Here is a 17,442-nt window from a genome sequence, read left to right on the forward strand (position 1 = left end):
TCTCTCCAGGTTAGGCTGCATTTGAACAAAGATGAAGCTGACTGCCTACATCTGGGATGCTTCAGGGCTGAACCTACCTGACTTTCTCCTGCCTACCATAGGAGAGCTATCTTCCAATGCGGAGCACACCTCAGAGGCCTCACAATACTGTGGCCTTCCTTTTGCAGCAAAGTCGCACGGTTATTTCAGGGTTTCCTGCAGTTATGAACATTACATTGTTTTGTGAGATTACACCAGTATCTAACATTTTTAAACAATATTTTATTTAAATTTCATGTATATGTTTTGCCACAAGGTTACAAATTACACAATACACAAAGCGATCCAGAAAAAGTGCAATACACTACAAATAAAACAAGGAAGTAAACTACAAATATCTATAGCATAGTAAAATAGAGTGATGTAAAATATTATCCTTAAAGGAGAGGAATGTATATTAAATCCATGCTACAATATTGAAGGAAAGTACAAGTTAGGCAGGAATGTGGCAACACAGTAAAAATTATAAGGCTGAAAGGAATAAAGAAGCATCTAACATTTTAAATATGCATTAAACTTAATATAACAGTACTAATTTTGTGAAAAGAAACCATGGATGGCAGTTTTCTAACAGCTTATGAAGCTATTAGCAGAAGAACTGATGAGAACTAAGTATCTGCAAATATCTATTCCATTCATCATTTTACTGGTATCGTGCGCTTTAAAAACAAGTTCTGATGCCAGTTAGGCAGTATCAGGAAGGCAAGACTAGTGCTGTAATTCTCCACTGTATCTCTATAACTGGGCTCAATATTTGTTGAGAAACTGCTTTTAAAAACTTGGCTTGTATGCACTAGAATATTCAACATGGCTCATAAAGAATTCTTTACATGACTCTAGCATATTAAGAATATACTTATCAAGGTGACCACCTTCTCAGAAGAGCTAATGAAGCTTCATTTTGAAGCAATAGAAGGAACTGTCTTCCTCCAGAAACCCAACTTGTAGATGAAAAGCAGGAATGGATGGCAGGAACAATCTCAGGTGACTCTGGAGGACAACTGACTTGTTGTTTCCATTCTGTTTCTGCTTGGCATTATCTTTCAGTTGCTAAATAATTTGAGTGTTAAAATACAGGACTTTAACTTATATTAAGGTTATATTATGCAGATGTTCCATCAGTAAATAAAAACTTGTATCATGAGATAAAAATAACAAGTATCATGAGATGGTATTTACCAGCAAGAGCTGGGAAATGACCCTACAGAGATTTAGTGCTGCCATCTTACAATTTCATGATGAATCTCAGGCTATTTGATTAAAATTCCAGCTTTGAGCCATGAGAACCTGCCAAGAATAGGCCTTTTGCAATATATTCTCTTCTGTAAAACAGTAGCTTCTAACCTCACATACCTTGTGGACTTGAAAAGTTCCAAAGATTTCTTTCTAATCTCATGGTTTTTAATCTTTTGATGATGGTCTGATTTTAGCATGGATAAAATTTTATTTAAATACTTCTTTGCTGTTCACACTGCAATAAAAATAACAGAACAATATCTTACTCTCTGAGTAGCCAGAATTCCTGCTTTGGCCTGGCTTACTCATGTTCTAACTCCATGAACATGCAGCAAACAGCAGTTCCCAAATTATACAAGAATATCTACAGCACTATCTGGACATCTGTTCCTTTATTTCGCTGACACCTGAATACAAGACACCTACCTTCTCCTTTCAGAAACTCTCCAGTTGCCCATTGTCCTGGTCAAGATTCAAAAATAAGAGTTTAGTATTGCAAAATGGATCCCAGAGCTAGTGGCAGGCATGAGAAATGAATTCAAATAGTCATATCATCCAGTTTGTTGTCTAAAACACACACACACACACAAAAATCACACACAACCACTACTCTACACATACCAGAGTGGAGGTGTCTTCTCTGACCAAGCCACTGACTGATGATGAAAGCTGCATCACACAAAAAGAAGTAATATCTGAAAACATCCCAGTACAGATGTCTTAATGTATTAGTCGCATTCTCTCGTTCCTGTGTAGATCTGATGATTCTGGACCCTGGTATTTACGTCAACTGCCACAACATGGGTACCAAAACCATGTGTCATGTATTAGAGGATTTATTCATTAAGTGTGAATACTTTCCATTTACAGTGCTGGTCCTGACTTGGCTGAGATGACAAAGAATTTATCACTTCAAATCCTAAATGCTTTTGCCACAACACTTAAAATCTACATTAACTTTCAAGTATGTGGGTGAAATTATAGAACTTATATAAAATATTTTAGCAGAGCTCTACATTAACAACCCCAAAAAAAGATACTAGTGGTATTGCAGGTTACTCCATCTCTCTCTCTCTCTCCAGGCTCCATAGACTTTATGATTCATAATACAGTATTAAATATGGTACAATTACGAGTGTCAGACTAAAAGACTGTGCCACAGAAGAAAATCCAAAAGAACTGATTGTCTCAACCCGATAATTATGTAGGTCTAGGCGACAGGAATTTTGTACTTCTTTGTGCAGGATTTCACTCTCGCCTACATCCATTAGTCCACTAGAGTTCCGCACCTAGAAAAATGCAAAAGGTTGCACCTGAAAGCAAGACTGGCACAACAGCAAAAAAGCTTTATGTAGCTGGTAAATTCAATGCCATGTCAAGTGAACAGAGTCAAACTGTATTGCAAGAAAACACAACTGAACCTGGGGAAAGCAACACCATTATCCTCATGTTTGCATTCCAGTGAAGTTTTTCCCAGAATTAGTTACAGATAAATTATAGCACAAGTCACAGGCTGTTCTTTGTCTCGACTCCCGCTACGTTTGAATGCATTAACTGGAAAACCTTAAAAAAAAACAACTCATGAGCATTCTTCCCTGAAGTCAGCTCACAATCTCAAGACAGAGCTCAAACCTCTCTATTTTAGAAGAAAGATAATTACTAAATCTCGCAGATTGATTAGGTGTGATGAATGTCAGCTTCTTTATAATGTCAGTCTGCCATGTGTGCAACTCAGCATTAGGCAGATATGTTGGCAGAACAACTGAAACAAAATTTCCCAATTTCTATTCCTCTTACATATCCTAAAAAGGCAACTGGAAACATATATGACCTATATACATATGTTGCCTATAAGGTTCTGTTTAGGGTATCCTTACTGTCATACAGTCTCTGCTCGTCCCTCCTCTCCACCCTCATCCTTCTCCACTACTTTCTGTCATTCACACGTAAAGTTTGTTGCGATCTAGATGTTATGTTTACAATTTGTTAGTGTCCTACTCATGGCAAGAGCCCTTTGGATAGGAGCCTGATCCCATGACAAGAATTCAATTGTTTTGCAGCAGTCAGCATTCCTTACTGCGCCAGCGAACACAGCTGGAGCAAGGGCTGTGACGCTGGAACATCCGCAGCTTATCTAAACCGTGAAGTGATTCCATTTAGAAGTAAGTCAACGATGTGTATTTATCAGATTACTGTGGAGAGAAGAAAACCCACAGAGTTCTGTCCACTCTTTCTCACTTTCTTTTATTTTGCTAATACTCCCTTGACTTCTTTGTTTCTTTCCTGGCATTTGGAATTATTGCATTAAGTGCTTAAGCTCCCTCATAGCTCTCTCATTGAGCATAAAAAAGCAAGGCACCAGCAGTTTCTCTCTCCCCTTTAGTAAGAATCAAGATTCAGTTTAGTTTTTAATCTTACCTTTTCCACTTCCTTGAAGACACGCAGGAAGTTCTCCCTTAAGACCGCTTTTAGTTCAATTTCATTCCATCCTCTTCTAAGAAGTTCCTCAATCAAAGAAGGGTATTTAGAAACGTCTTCCAGTCCCTCAGGGAAACTGTTGGCAAGAGTCACACAAGAACATTCAGCACAGGTCACTGAAAATATGTAGAAAAAGATTATTTTATTATTTTTTTTAAATCAGTATTTTGCATACATTCACTTTTAGAATGAGCTCATTTGGGACCCACTTCTTCCTCTGAGAAGTCAAAAAAACGATGAATCCAACTGGCATAATCAGAAGGAATGGGACATGATGCAAGGCTTTTTCTGCACAGAGGATCTTATTAGCAAAACTAAACTACGTATTCTGGAATGAAGATGCACTTGTCTGCAGGAAGGACAACAGCATGGAGCAAACAAAAACAAAAACAAAAAAAAAATGAAGAAATGAAGATTCAGAATAAATAAAAAGCAAAAAAGATTAAGGGTTATACCAGTAAATGCCACCCAATAATGCAATATGCATTTATTCTCTGTGCTGTAATGTAACATTTGCCCAGGATTGAACAGGAGAGTTTATGTTGTAGGCTGTTCACCATGCTCTGCTTTCCTCAAACACATGCCAAGGATAGCTGTCCAAGCCCAGAAAGCAGGAGTGGTTTCACAGCCCCAAAGCACTTCAGGCTTTCCCCACTAGAAAGTAACAGCAGAGGAAAGAGTTTTACAGCAGTCCTGGGCTAACACATTTACCATCTGAAGGCTGAAGCAGCTTTTCTGTAATTCATCATTGGTTTCTGAAGGAAGGTACCCTCCATCATCATTTTTGTATGCAGAAACCACTGCCTAGAGACACATTTGCAGAGTTCACGGGATGTTGGGACTAGTTTCCACATCTGGAGTACTCTGTCACAGAGTTGTAAAAATGAATGATGATGCCATTCTTTCCCAATGCCTGTTTTAGAGCACTCATCACAAGACAACTTGCTACAACTCTCTTAGTCTGCCTTTCTCTGCCCCAAAGAAAGTCAAACCCCTTACAATCTAGGGGTCAAATGTCAATGTATATATGATTTTACCAACCGTTCCACTCCATCGTAGTCACCACCAATTCCTATTGATTCTGGACCTGCAATTTTCTTTATGTAGTCAAAATGATCTAAAAAAAAGTATCAAAGAAGACAACATCTAAGAATATGACAAGAAGAAATAATCCAGTTCAGACATATTGGTTCCAGGCTACTGTTCTCAATCATGGATTCATAATAAAATGATTTTTTTAAAAAATAACTGAAAACACATCCTGATAATACAGGTTAAATTTTAATAATGCAATTGGTGTATTCAGGATAATTACAGGTGGTTATCTGGATATTTTCTGCCACTGAGTGCATCAGGTAGAAATCTTCAAAATAACATCTACACCAATGAGATGTAAACAAGGAAAAAGACATGATCATTTCAGCACATTAATTCCCAATAAATAACCCACATATACCAACAGAATTTTCTTTACCGTTAAATAGCAATGATTTGCACTCTTTATTAAAAAAGTTTTAGGTATTTTCCAGAAAGGAACAATTACTTTGGGATTAATTGTTCTTTATTTAGGTGCATCAGTTCCTCAAGCTATGCACTTTGTCCTCTTGTTACTGTGTAATGAATATTAACTCCAAAATGACTCAGAGCTGGGTTAATGTGGAGAAGGAAATAAGCAAGTAGTATAATTTACACAGTCTGAAAAATGATGCAGACAACAGGAAATTCTTAGAAGCCACCCACAAAAAGCAGAATATATTAACTTCAAACCTGCGAGGGTAGAAATATTAACAACTTTTCTGCCACAGGCCAGTACATCTGCATTGAAAGTCACCATGATAATTCCCCTGTTCCTTTTCTGAAAGATAGGAAGAGACAAGTGATGAGTGTGCCCTGCAAACTTCATGGGCATCTCATATAGATCTTTCCCTATCCATCAGTGAGCACAACAGCACTATATGTCAAAGTTCAGATGGCAACACAAGACTTTGCCATTGTGCTTTACCCTGGATTCATTACATCCTCATGTGGCTTGGATCAGCAGAAGCCCGGTGGCTACATCAAGGAAATTCAACCAGAATTCCAAAGTGTTTGTAATCACTTATTTTTTTCTTTTTTTCTTTTTTTCTTTTTTTTTGTAGCCAAAGACAAAACACAACCAAACGAAAATATCTCAGAAGTGATCATGTAACTTGCTGCTCAGGGATCTGCTTATAAATCCAATTCAGAGATGAGAGGGTCAAAAATAAACACTGTGATGTGCATGCAGAAATTTGCTTCAGACTAGCAAGTTTTTAAACAACACTCACCAGTTGCTGGAGGATATCATCAGGAACATTTCTCGAATGATTACAAACAGAAAATGCAGCAGAATGGCTGAAAATTACTGGTGCTTTTGAGATATGTAGTGCAGCTTTTGCTGTGGAATATGAGGTATGAGATAAATCTATCAGCATACCCAGGCGATTCATTTCCTTTACCACTTCCTAAAACAGATTTACAGACAACAGTGTCAGTATTACATTTCCTTAAAGGAAACTGTTTAGCTGATGTATGTAAGCAGATAAATAAATTTTGCAGCTGTCAGCTAGTTATAATCACGCTTTGTCTTTATGGATTTCTATTTACCTATTAAATTAATAGTGATTTATTCACTCACAATTAGCTAGCATACCACTACATGCTCAAACCTTTGAAATCTTTGTTCTTTGAAAATCTTTGAAAAAAGATAAGGCCAGAAGTTGTTAGTTGCATAAGAGATTGGTTAGATTACCACTCAAAAAGAGATCCTTACCTGGCCAAACGCAGTCAGACCAGTAACACTAGGATAAAAGTTGTGTATTCCTTTAGATGAAGATTCAGACCTTAAAAAGGGAAGTGAGAGAAGAAACATCATATCATTGTGGAGACTACGATATCAGCACCGGAAATGTCTTATGCTATACACAATAAAAGTCATATCACTTAGCCAAATTTAGGGAACTGCATAATAAGTATTTTGTTCACACAGTGCTCTGTATAATCATAACTATTTTCTGGATCATATGTCTTCAGATTTAGGACTGCTGCATATTTGTGAAGCAATGCAAGACAAGCAAAGAGACACCTGTCAAAAATTTTCCAATTAAACAAACCTTCATCAGAAAACAAAGATAAACTGAAATGTCCATTACCTGTCAGACAGAAAGCCAGATTTTCAGTCCTCTCTGCATACAAATCTATTTTGCCTTAGTCAGTACAAAGGAAGTTTGTCAATCCAACAAAGAGTAGGTACTAATACTCTGAGAGGGGAACCAAGTACTCATCTCTGTAGCCACATGTGGGACCTGTCCTTCTGAGCTGGCCAGAGAAGACAGTGTTAAAGGCTTCTGACTGCCATGTTCTTAGATAGCATTTACCGTCTTTGAGCCACATCATAGCATCTTCTTTTGTTTGTTGTTGCCTGTTTTGACCTATGCAGCCTCTCTAGTAAAGCAAAGTGGTAGGCAATTTTCCAATCTTTCTGTTGCTAACAAAGTTTAAAAGTTCCCAAACTGTCAGTGTGACGAGCACTACATAACAGATCCTTCAGTCTCCCAAGTGATTTACCCCCAAAACCTATCACTGTTGACTTGGTTTGGACTGAGTACCGCACAGGTGAACTGTCTGAACCCATACTTTCCCCATCTTGGAATTGCCACCACTTTGTATTATATGGTCACACAAACACAGGCACATCAGTTACCAAGGTGTATTGCAGGAATGTGTTAAGGTCATGTAACGAACGCCCAGGTCATAATACATCCTCAGTGTTGCCAAACTGCTGTCAATGGAGTGACCGCCTTCAATTCCAATCAAACACGCAATCTTCTTACTATCAGAGATACCTGGAAACATGAAAGTATGATAACTCCAAAACAATTTCACGACAGATAAGAAGCCAGCACCACTGAGCAACAACAGTTATTGCAAATTGCAAACAGTAATACTGACATTTTTGTAAGACGAGAGGTGTGTTTATATGGCAAATTGTCTCATGGCTGCAGCAGGCCATGACTGTGCACAGATATTGTAGTTCAGTAGAAAAACCAAAGTTACTTTTTAAACCAGGATACTGGTTGCTTGCTTCCAGTTTTCTCTCTTTCGCACATACCTCCAGAAACCCCAGTAAAAAATATTCTGTTACAAGAAAGAGTATCACCTTGGGAAGTCGTCACAAGTTCAAGCTCTTCATAGCTGTTACACATCCTCTTGACAATATCAATTTGCTCTAACGTCAGACGCACAGCATCCTTGTTCTGAGCGCTGCAAAGAACATACACTGACCAAAACTGAAAGAGACATTGACAAGTAAACTAGATAACTTCTGTTCCAACTTGGAAGCTGCAATTTGCTAACAGTGAAGTTTCTGAGTACTACCAAAGTAATTTCCTACAGTTTACAAGGGAGTTGCCACTGCAGTTTCCCCCCCCCCAAAGGAAGCGTTATGCTCTTGCCTTAAATCATCTACTCCAGCCACAATTAAGGCCTCTTGACACATTCAACTACTCCAGGCAGAAGTGCAGGCAGGAAAGCAGATGTATGTTTACTTTAATTCATTTATCACAAAACAACAACTGCTGTTTTGGTTAAGGGTACCTGGCTTATAAAACACAAATATTTGCAACACAAATGTCCTGGAAAAGTGTCCGTGGCTTTTCCGTTTCATTTTGTTTTTTATCTTTCAATAGCAAAAACCCAAACCAAGGCCAGTAATACTTCTGTGATTGAGAAGGAAGTGAGGCAAGTGTAAAATTGTGTTCTCAGACAGTCTCACTGCCATGACAGTACGTACCTGAGCTCCCACATAACCAGCCTCAAGTTTTGCAAGGTTTGTATGGGTCTTGTTGATCTCTCTTAAGTTGACTTTGCTGAGTCTATTTTGGTAAAATATTCTCAGCCGTAGTACAAAGTCGTTGTGGCTAGAAGAGAAAACAAGTAAGGCTTGTGATAGAAATATGTTGTTACCTTCTAACACAAATGTCATTTCTTTAACTCTTCCTACTCTCTCAGACAATTAACTGCCAATAATCTTTGCTGTAACATACACTTAAATGTCTCCTTCCTTTCACAAAGGATCTTGTTTTCTTAAAGCTCTGTCTAATCAGGACAGCAAGAATCCCTTTTGCTTTTCCCACTTTTATAGCTGTTGTGATTCTATATCTATTTTTCTCCCTATTATTTCTGAAGGAATAGAAGAACTAAGATCATCCACCATGCTCCTTAGAAGCAAATACTCGTAGAACAATTAGTGCTGCCTGTGTTAGAAATAATCAGTGTTTCTCCTCCCAGGTCAAAACACATTCACGACAGACAGCATTCCTTCAAGTTGCAAGGGTAACCTTTCAAAGCATGGTGTCTGGCTTCTAGCTCTGAAAGAAGTCATGGCTGCCAAAGATGCCATTAAATTAAGGGAAGGAGAGAAGGACACCGTGTAAAGGGAAACAATAATTAAGTGGTGAAACCTGACCAGAAAATCACAAAGGCATTTAGAGTGACCTAGTCCTACAGTATGCACCCAGTGAACCGAAATTCCTTCTCGCTGACAAATCTCTACAATGGTAACTAACTGCTATGTGCTAGGAACAGTCTGCACCCCTACTCATCCAAACACACTGTGGCATCTTCTCTTCACTTATCAAGATTCACTGAGAGGGTTTAATCAAACACATTTTATATACCCATCAATTAAACGTGTATCTTGCATCAGCTTGATAGCTTGCTCTCTCATTGATTTCTCGTAGGTGAATGGCACAGTATCGGAGAGGAACATCAGCCACAGCAACAAATTTGTTGGATTTCTCTTCATTTCCATTTTCAAGTTTGCTAAAGCAAAGAGATACCACAATTATTTGCTGAACACGATGAAACAGGTAAGTTTCCAGTCTGCAGACATTGTGGATTTAGTAATATAAGCAGAGGCAAAATGCCCTCTTTCCTGGTAAGGCTGGGGTGAGTTTTGTAGGAAGAAAGACCAATGAACAGAACGGAAGGCAGCCGTGGGAAGTGTAAGACTGCTACCTTTTCTGAAAGATTTGAAGACCTATGGCTAGTGTGGTTTTGCAACTATAACTCCATAAACACTGCTGCTGCCACCAACTGACTGCTGAAGGGAACCATCTTATTCAGAGCTGGCAGGGTGAGGCCGACAGATCCTGGACTCACACCTCCCAAAACACTGCAACAAGATTGTTTTCTCCATTAGAACAGCTTTAACTTGTTTGTTCCCATTATTGGGGAAACCTCAGGCTGAAATGAACACTGATACATTTTTTGAGAAATTCCAAAAATCTTCTCCTTTCTGAGTAAACTCTTTATTGTTAAAACATGGAAACCCTACACTTTTTTCATATCTTAACAAGTACAGAATGTGCCAAATTTCAAAGAGTCATTTTATTTTCATGAGAGCATACGTATGACAACAACTTCAAGAGTAATCAAAGTACCCCCTGTTCTTTTATAAATATAGCACTCAAGCAGTTATACAACAGCCTTCTACGTGTTGGACAAAAAGTATTTTACAAACAGGTTAGAATTACCTTCTGTTCTATGTAAAGTAAATATAAGATCTGCTAGGAGGTGAAAGTACCTTTGCAGGGAAGAGCATTGTTTTTCCCCACATTCAGAGTTACTGGCAACATTACCTATGAAGTTGAGAAGCAGTCACCTCCTTTGCTTATTCGAGTGACATCCTAATTTAGAGGCACTTGCCCTATTAATTCTTTCAACTCAAAGGAGTTCAGCAAGTGTACATTGTTCAGCTCCTATTGTACAGCCAGTACTCAAGTTTTTCCAAAGGACAACAAAAGAAGAAAAATAATGTTGACTTTCCATTCATTGTCCACTATAAGTCAGTGAAGTTCATGTTTATAAACCTTCTTCTGGCAGCAGAGAAGTGTTTTTGTTCTTAATGGAGGTTGTTTTTGTGAATTTCTTGTTCCCAGAGGTAAAAACAAATAGCAAATATCCAAGATATGATAAAATTACAAGGGAAAAGAGATTTTGAAAGCAGGGCACTAAGAAACAGCACAGTGAAAAAAACATGTTCTTGAGATTCTTACGTTTCCAGACTATACATTACACTGTTTTCCTGTCACCTGCAACACACAGAGCGTAAATCAAAGAAAAGTTTAACTGGATTATTTGCCCTGCCTATGCCTGAGAGAATGTAAATATGTTATAGAAGGAATTTTGATTTAATAAGCCAGTATAAGTTTAAGTAAGTTGCATAATTAAGAAGTTTTAAAATGACAAGTCATTCATTTTGCACGTATTTTCTCTCTAAATCAACATTATGTAAAAACGTCAAAAATAAAAGTAAGATTAAGAAATGATCTCTCACCTTGGGTTCAGCAAGGCGTAAACTGCTATTCTAAAAAGTCCTTTAAATGAGGAAAATTCCTGAGGTTCCTCTTTGGAGAAACTGGCTCAGGCCTTTTCTGTTACACAGGATTTGGGAATGTGCTAACTTGTGGGACCATCTGCCAGGAAGGGGAACTTCAGAACAGCGGGAGCAAAAAACTTAGGCAAAAGGCAGCGTAGAAGGGGAAGCTGGTTTAGAATCAATGCCGAAGTTGTCTAGGAAAGAAGCACTAGGACAGCTGAATAAACACAGTAGCATGTATGTAGGCAGAAGTGAAGATCCAGTATAAACATGACACAGGGTGAGCTGTGTTCCTAAGGATAAAAAAAAAAAAAAAAAGAAAGAAAAAAGTAATACCACCCACCCCTTAGTGTTTCTTCTGAGAAACCCATTACATAAGGAATGGCCCAGGGAATACCTGTGATGTAAAGAGGTCTGTCTAACTCTGCACAAAGAAGAATGCTCTAGAAACTGATTCATCCCTTTGAGGATGCTTAGCAGTCTTCATTCATCAACAAACACAGCAGAAGCATGATTGACTCCATAAAGTGTCTTCTCATGTACAGAACTTAAGAGGTTTTGGCTAGGCCCTTAGGACAATGTAGAAATCAATTTACATCATAGTCTGTGCATCTGGATTTTCTCATGGTAATGGTTTCCTTCAGGCCCAAGTACTTCCCCTGGCACCAGAATAAGGAGCAGACCTCTCAAGACTGGGATGATCCTTTCGGGCTTCCCCTTGACAGAGCACAGCTGACTCCCTCGCAACACTTTGGATTGTCCAGGATTCGTACCATAGCCGATGGAAGAAGCTTTTTTTTCATCTTATGTCTGCAGAATAACCAAGGGAAGTGTTCCTCCCACACTAACTGAGTAGAAGGGAGCTTTTCTACTTTTATTCATTGCCACAGGTTAATGCTTGTATACAGGGAAAAAATACTGGAAAAGTAATTTTCTGTCTTGTGTGTGTTTAACACAGCCTTTACAAGACAAATATTTGAATTGCCATTGGTAACAACTAAGATGTGTCAGTTTTGAACAAGTTGACCTCTGTTTTTACTTTTACTAGAGAAAACTGCATATTTATGTATTTGGCCAAAAAATGAGGCAGTGCGAAGATACGTGGCCTTACAGATTACATCTAGCAACAGGGAAATCCTTGTCCAGAATATGAGCCCTGCTGTTCTACTAGGACCTGCTGTTTGGTTTCTTTCTCTCATTTATTTTCAATAAAATCCATTTATGGAAGAGGGCAGTTTCCAAAAATAAAAGATAAACATGACCATAATGAAGTCTTAGATGCCTTTAAAACTGCAGTGGTTCTCTTAAGTTGACTTATTATAACTAAGCTGGTGCAGGAAGTTGGAAGGTGCCATACAGTGGGGAGGTAAGGTAAAACAGGCCCTACAGCCTGCTGCTTTCCCTTACCGGGCTCCTCTCTATGAGCCCTAGGGCAGGTAAAGCAAGCACCATTAGTTCCCCTGGGACAAAGCCAGAGGCAGCCTCCTGATACTGCCCCAGGGACTGAAATAGGGCCGTATGTCTCTCCAGCTGTGAGTTTGGCACTGCAGCTGAATCTCCCCCAGACCAGGGTCAGTCCCGGAGAAATACATGTATCACTGCAAGGGACAACGAGCACAGAGGAAATTTTCTGCTGACTTTCAGCTCCACTGCAGCTACTCAAAATATCACAGGCTTGCAACACACAGACACAACCGCTGGGGAACAGATAAGGAGGGCGGTGCAAAATGCACGTTATCTGTTCCTCCACATTACGCTTCAGAGCTAAAATGCCTCGATCCCCATCTGCCTTTGCACCTCCCATTAAAAGCATAACTGCTTTCCATCCCCACTATTCTTGCATGCAGGGTAGGCACAGCAATTTTGGGGAATCAAGCTTAGAAAAACCACTGGCACAAAGCCCAGAAGAAACTAAACAACAGTCCCAAAAGAGCTGGACTGAGCACAGAGTCTTTGCAGACTCTTGCTACAGGAATGAAGCTTTGCTACTTCACTGCAGTTTGCTTTTACAACTGCTTTATATTCTCCAAGCTCTTTACAATCATCTAGGAAGTTCCTATCAATAAAGCACGAGTGCTGAGAAAGCATACTTTACACTGAGTGTTCCCACGTCAGGGAGGACATCCCGTAGCAGCGGGATGGCCAGATCTGCCTTATAAGGCTGTGACAAGGGAGGGGGGGTGTTGCTCTTTTAAAATAGATGCATTTCGATGGGAAGTTTCACAGTAAAAAAGGAAAGCTTTTCTGCATGCTTCTGTCATTTACCATCTTCGGAAGTTACAGGCAAGCGCTGCCTGGCCTCTCTTCTCCTTTTCAGCAGCAGGACAGGCCTGAGTGCAGGACATTCAGTAAACAGCTGCTACCTAAGTGCTGCAAATATCAGTTAGGAATGGCATTCCTTTCACCCATTTGATGTTGTGGTTTTCCATCTTAATCTTTATTAAAACATTTCATGACAGCCTTGACATTAATACCAGAGTTCATTAAATTACTGTGCCCGATCAAGTGTAAAAAGTGCAATAAAACAGGGCTCACAGCTCAAGGTAGTAACAGCCTAATGATGAAGAAGGCTCATGCCCTGCACAGCCCAGTTATGCTGGGAGCTCAGGTAGATAATACCAGGGTAGCTCTGAATTAACTACCTCAAATCATGGTAGCAGCTTCATTGCAGACAGCACAAACAAAAAAAGATGACTGGGACCCTTGGTAAAAACTTCCTTGCTGATTTCCAGCAAAAGCTTGGATTTTCCCTATCCCTGAAATAATAATTAAATGTGATTAGCCATACGTAAATAGTGAGCATGCTTCTGGGAGAAGAACACATGCATCAGACTGTGCAGTATGTTTTTTTACAAAGTGTACAGATCGCTTTGAAATTCCTCTTGTCATCAAGTCAGTCTTTCAAATCTTTCCATATTTTTTCTTAAAAGTCCTTCCACTGTCACCAGCTCAGAGCCATGTCAGGTTTAGCTGTTCATCTGCTTAGAAACCTCCTCAGTGCTGTCCCAGTACAATGATTACAATTTACTGTTTCCATGTGCTGTTCCTTCCCTCTGTGTGTGGAGGTACAATGAAACGCCCCCAAGCACTGAGAGAACAGGGTGTTGTTTCACTTACTGCTCAAAAAAAGGGGAATAAATACCCGTAATGGTTTGAATGCATTTCAGGTTCCCTAGGGAAGAGGAAGCAACAAGCAGGATAGTACGTCCCAGACTTTCTGGGAAAGAGGAACCCCATAGAGTAATTACAGTACTTCTATTTATCAGGCTGTGCTTAGCTTTCAGCCTTGAACATGAATGCATCCTTGGACATTTCACGTGCTACGCAGGTAAACTGCAGGTTTTTCAGAAGCAACATAACCTCAGTGTGCAAGACTTCTTTGCCCCTAAGTACAGGAGATTGATTGCTTTCTCCTTTAAAACAACTCCTTAACTAGTTTTATTATTAAAGATAAAAATGATGTTTTAACTAAAAAGATTGCTTCTAACTTCCCTCAAGAAAAGGACAACTACTGAATGTCTTTCCTATCAGGTTTCCAACCTTTATTTTACTGTTGTTTTTTCCTTTCCACAGTTTTCCAGACTTTCTGAAAAATTCCCATTCTGAATCCAGTAATTCTGAAGCAAGCCAAGCTCTACAAATGCTACACATCTTATTATCTAGTGATTAGCAGTGCAGACTATTTTCTCAGAAGTCCTAAGTTACTGAAATTTTTCTAACTGCAGGACAGATGTGCTTTATGATGTAAATTCCTAAATGCATAACAAGCTAGAGCAGCCTCCCAACTACTTCTATAGCACTGTATCACAGCGCACATTATCAGGCAAACCTTCCTTCGGTTTAAGAGTGCTGACTGACCTCAGAGGAAGGGTCAGCTGGGAGTGTTTCACCAAGGGAGTAGCCTGGTGACAGCTTCTCTGTTAACACACAGTCTCCCCTTGCTCAGATCCAACAATGCTGCTTTCGTAGAATGCAAAGCAGAACCCTCGCATGTACTCAAGCAAACAGCTCCTCCAGGGTTTCCCTCTGCAGCTACATTCCCAACTGTTTGCACTATAACAGACTCCAAAGCTACAGAGAGCAGACTGCAGCTGAGAGGGATGGTTTGCCTCAGTCAACCCCTTTGGGCCCTCTGCCTCATGCTCCTGTCCCCTTGTTAACCAGCGTCTCTGCCCCTGTGCTACTCCGCACCAGGAGCAGTGCGAGCCAAGTCCCCTCCAGACTTCACTCCAGACAGAATCATTCTTTTTGGCAGGGTTTTGCCAAGTTCTAAAATATTCTTAATATTTTTTAAATGTTTTGATCCAGCATTCAAAAAATAATGTTACAAAGTAGTGACAGACACAAAGGCCATGAGGATGAGCATTAATGAGATTTAACAACTGAGTTTTACCATAATGGATGTAAATCCTGGGGAAATACTGCTCTCACAGGAGGTAATGACCTTGCTTCAGCACAAGAAAACCCATTTGAGTATTTGTGCTGCCATGGAGTTTATCCTCACAACTGTGCTAAGCAGTGCACTTGATTATGAACCTGCAGCAGAGATGACAATGGACAGTTTTTCAAAGGAGAGTGTTCTCAAACACACCACAAGTTGGTTTGTTGGGTTTTTGTTTTTTGTTTTGTTTTGTTTTGTTCTGCCCACATTTTCGAAGCCTAAGAGAGAACACACTTCTGTTATCTTCTGATGGTGACACATAGAGGAAAGATTCAGAGGAACAGCAATTACTGGAAACACAACTGTTGCTGAAATCCTTAAATGGGTGTGCAGCCTTTGAGAAGCTTTTCTTCCGCACAATAGCAAAAATCTATACACACTGTAAGATCCAAAAAGCTCTGGTGAAACAGCACTTCTGCAGAACTGAAAAGGACAGAGAGCAGTTCGAAGTGGCTTCTTTTCTGCTTTGTGATAACCACAAACATTGCCCTCAAATGTAAAAAGCATAAATATAGTTGGTTACCACAGAAAAAAAATCTTTCTCTCTCTCATCTAGAAAATGCTATATTTGTTCTTAACAGCTAAGCACGTAAGATGCTAAACAATAAAATGTCAAAAAATTGGCCAAGCATCAGAGTTCTGGCAAGCTGGCATCACAAAGGCCATTTAGCTTTTCAAGGCAACTTTCAGCTTCAGATACCACAAATCAAAATAAAGCTCCTATCTGCAACCTCTTTCTCTAGAACTCCACAAGTTCCTGACAAAATGACTCATACGGGAACACTAAGGTTTTACGGTTTATTGTCCAATATAACTGCTATTCCAGAAATTCATATAATTTGTTGCTTCAAAATGTTTAATGGGAATGTAGCAAGGCTTTTTCACACAATAACACTGTTCAGATGCTACATAAATCCGTTACATGCTAAATGTTGATCCAAATATTTACTCTTTTTTCCATCAATATATGTCCATAGTGATTTTCAGGAAGATTTTTAAGCAGAAAACATAACTATATGTTCTTCAAGCTGTTCAACTACTAACAGCAATTATTTATACATTACCAAATCTCCATTCTGTGTATTTGTACAAAAATAATATTCTTGGTAGCTATGAAAACTTCCTACTTTAACATTAATCTGAAACTATTTAGGTAAATAAGACACTCGCTTGTATCATCATTCAGTAACCTGTTCTTGAAAACTGAAGAATTATAGCAAGCAGTAGACTGAATTAAGAACATGGCATACTAGGCACCTCTATTTAAATGTCATTTAACATAAAATACAAAAACCATACAGCTTTTTTCCATGCTGTCTGAGCAGAGTTGAGAAGTGGAAGTAAACATGAGATTTATAGCTTTTTCTTGTTTATCTAAAGGCTCATTGGAGCAGGTTACCTTCTTAGGGAAATGCAGCAGAGCCGAAATCCACATACCACTGCAACAGCTAAAGCTTGGCACCAGGTCCTCCTGGCATCAGGACAGCAGCCAAGGAACGTCCTCTATTGCTGTAGCTCACTCATCTTAGGCTTCACACTCAACAGGCGTTCGGAGATTGCCCCTTGCACAGGAATAAAGTCAGTGAGAGAACTTCCAGCTCAGCTACCGCCCACCCAGCAACCCTCAAGCCTTGTGCTGTGCAATGTTCAAAATCCAGCATCTCCTCCCTCTTGTGGCAGACTTTTTATGCAGTCCATCGTGCATCTGCTCACTAACAAATGATGTGTTTAACACTGCTCTGTTTATGTGGGTTTAGAAACAGGTGCCCCTCATCGCAGAACAATTTAGGTTGCAGGGGATTTCTGGAGGGATGTCATCTAGTCCAACCTCCTGATTCCAGCTAAGCTA

At 39.4% G+C, this 17,442-nt stretch overlaps 1 protein-coding gene across 2 annotated transcripts; it reads right to left on the reverse strand.

Moving 5' to 3' along the window:
• Positions 1 to 241: 241 nt before the first annotated feature.
• On the reverse strand, positions 242 to 17,198 carry LOC310905605 (dipeptidase 2-like). Of its 2 annotated transcripts, XM_083852119.1 has the most exons (11): positions 16,993 to 17,198; positions 9,450 to 9,594; positions 8,564 to 8,690; positions 7,931 to 8,060; positions 7,475 to 7,616; positions 6,545 to 6,614; positions 6,060 to 6,236; positions 5,521 to 5,608; positions 4,795 to 4,870; positions 3,694 to 3,829; positions 242 to 2,564 (listed from the first exon to the last, which is right to left on the reverse strand). In XM_083852119.1, exons 2-11 carry the CDS (start codon positions 9,581 to 9,583, stop codon positions 2,370 to 2,372), a joined length of 1,275 nt encoding a protein of 424 aa, XP_083708245.1. In that variant the 5' UTR covers positions 9,584 to 9,594; positions 16,993 to 17,198; the 3' UTR covers positions 242 to 2,369. The 2 variants fall into 2 exon arrangements, with proteins under 2 accessions (XP_083708245.1, XP_083708246.1); XM_083852120.1 differs by lacking the exon at positions 16,993 to 17,198 and having other exon boundaries at positions 7,931 to 8,034; positions 9,450 to 9,590.
• Positions 17,199 to 17,442: the final 244 nt, after the last annotated feature.

Source organism: Anser anser, assembly GCF_964211835.1.
Source record: "Anser anser genome assembly, chromosome: 11".
In the NCBI taxonomy this organism is placed as follows: domain Eukaryota; kingdom Metazoa; phylum Chordata; class Aves; order Anseriformes; family Anatidae; genus Anser; species Anser anser.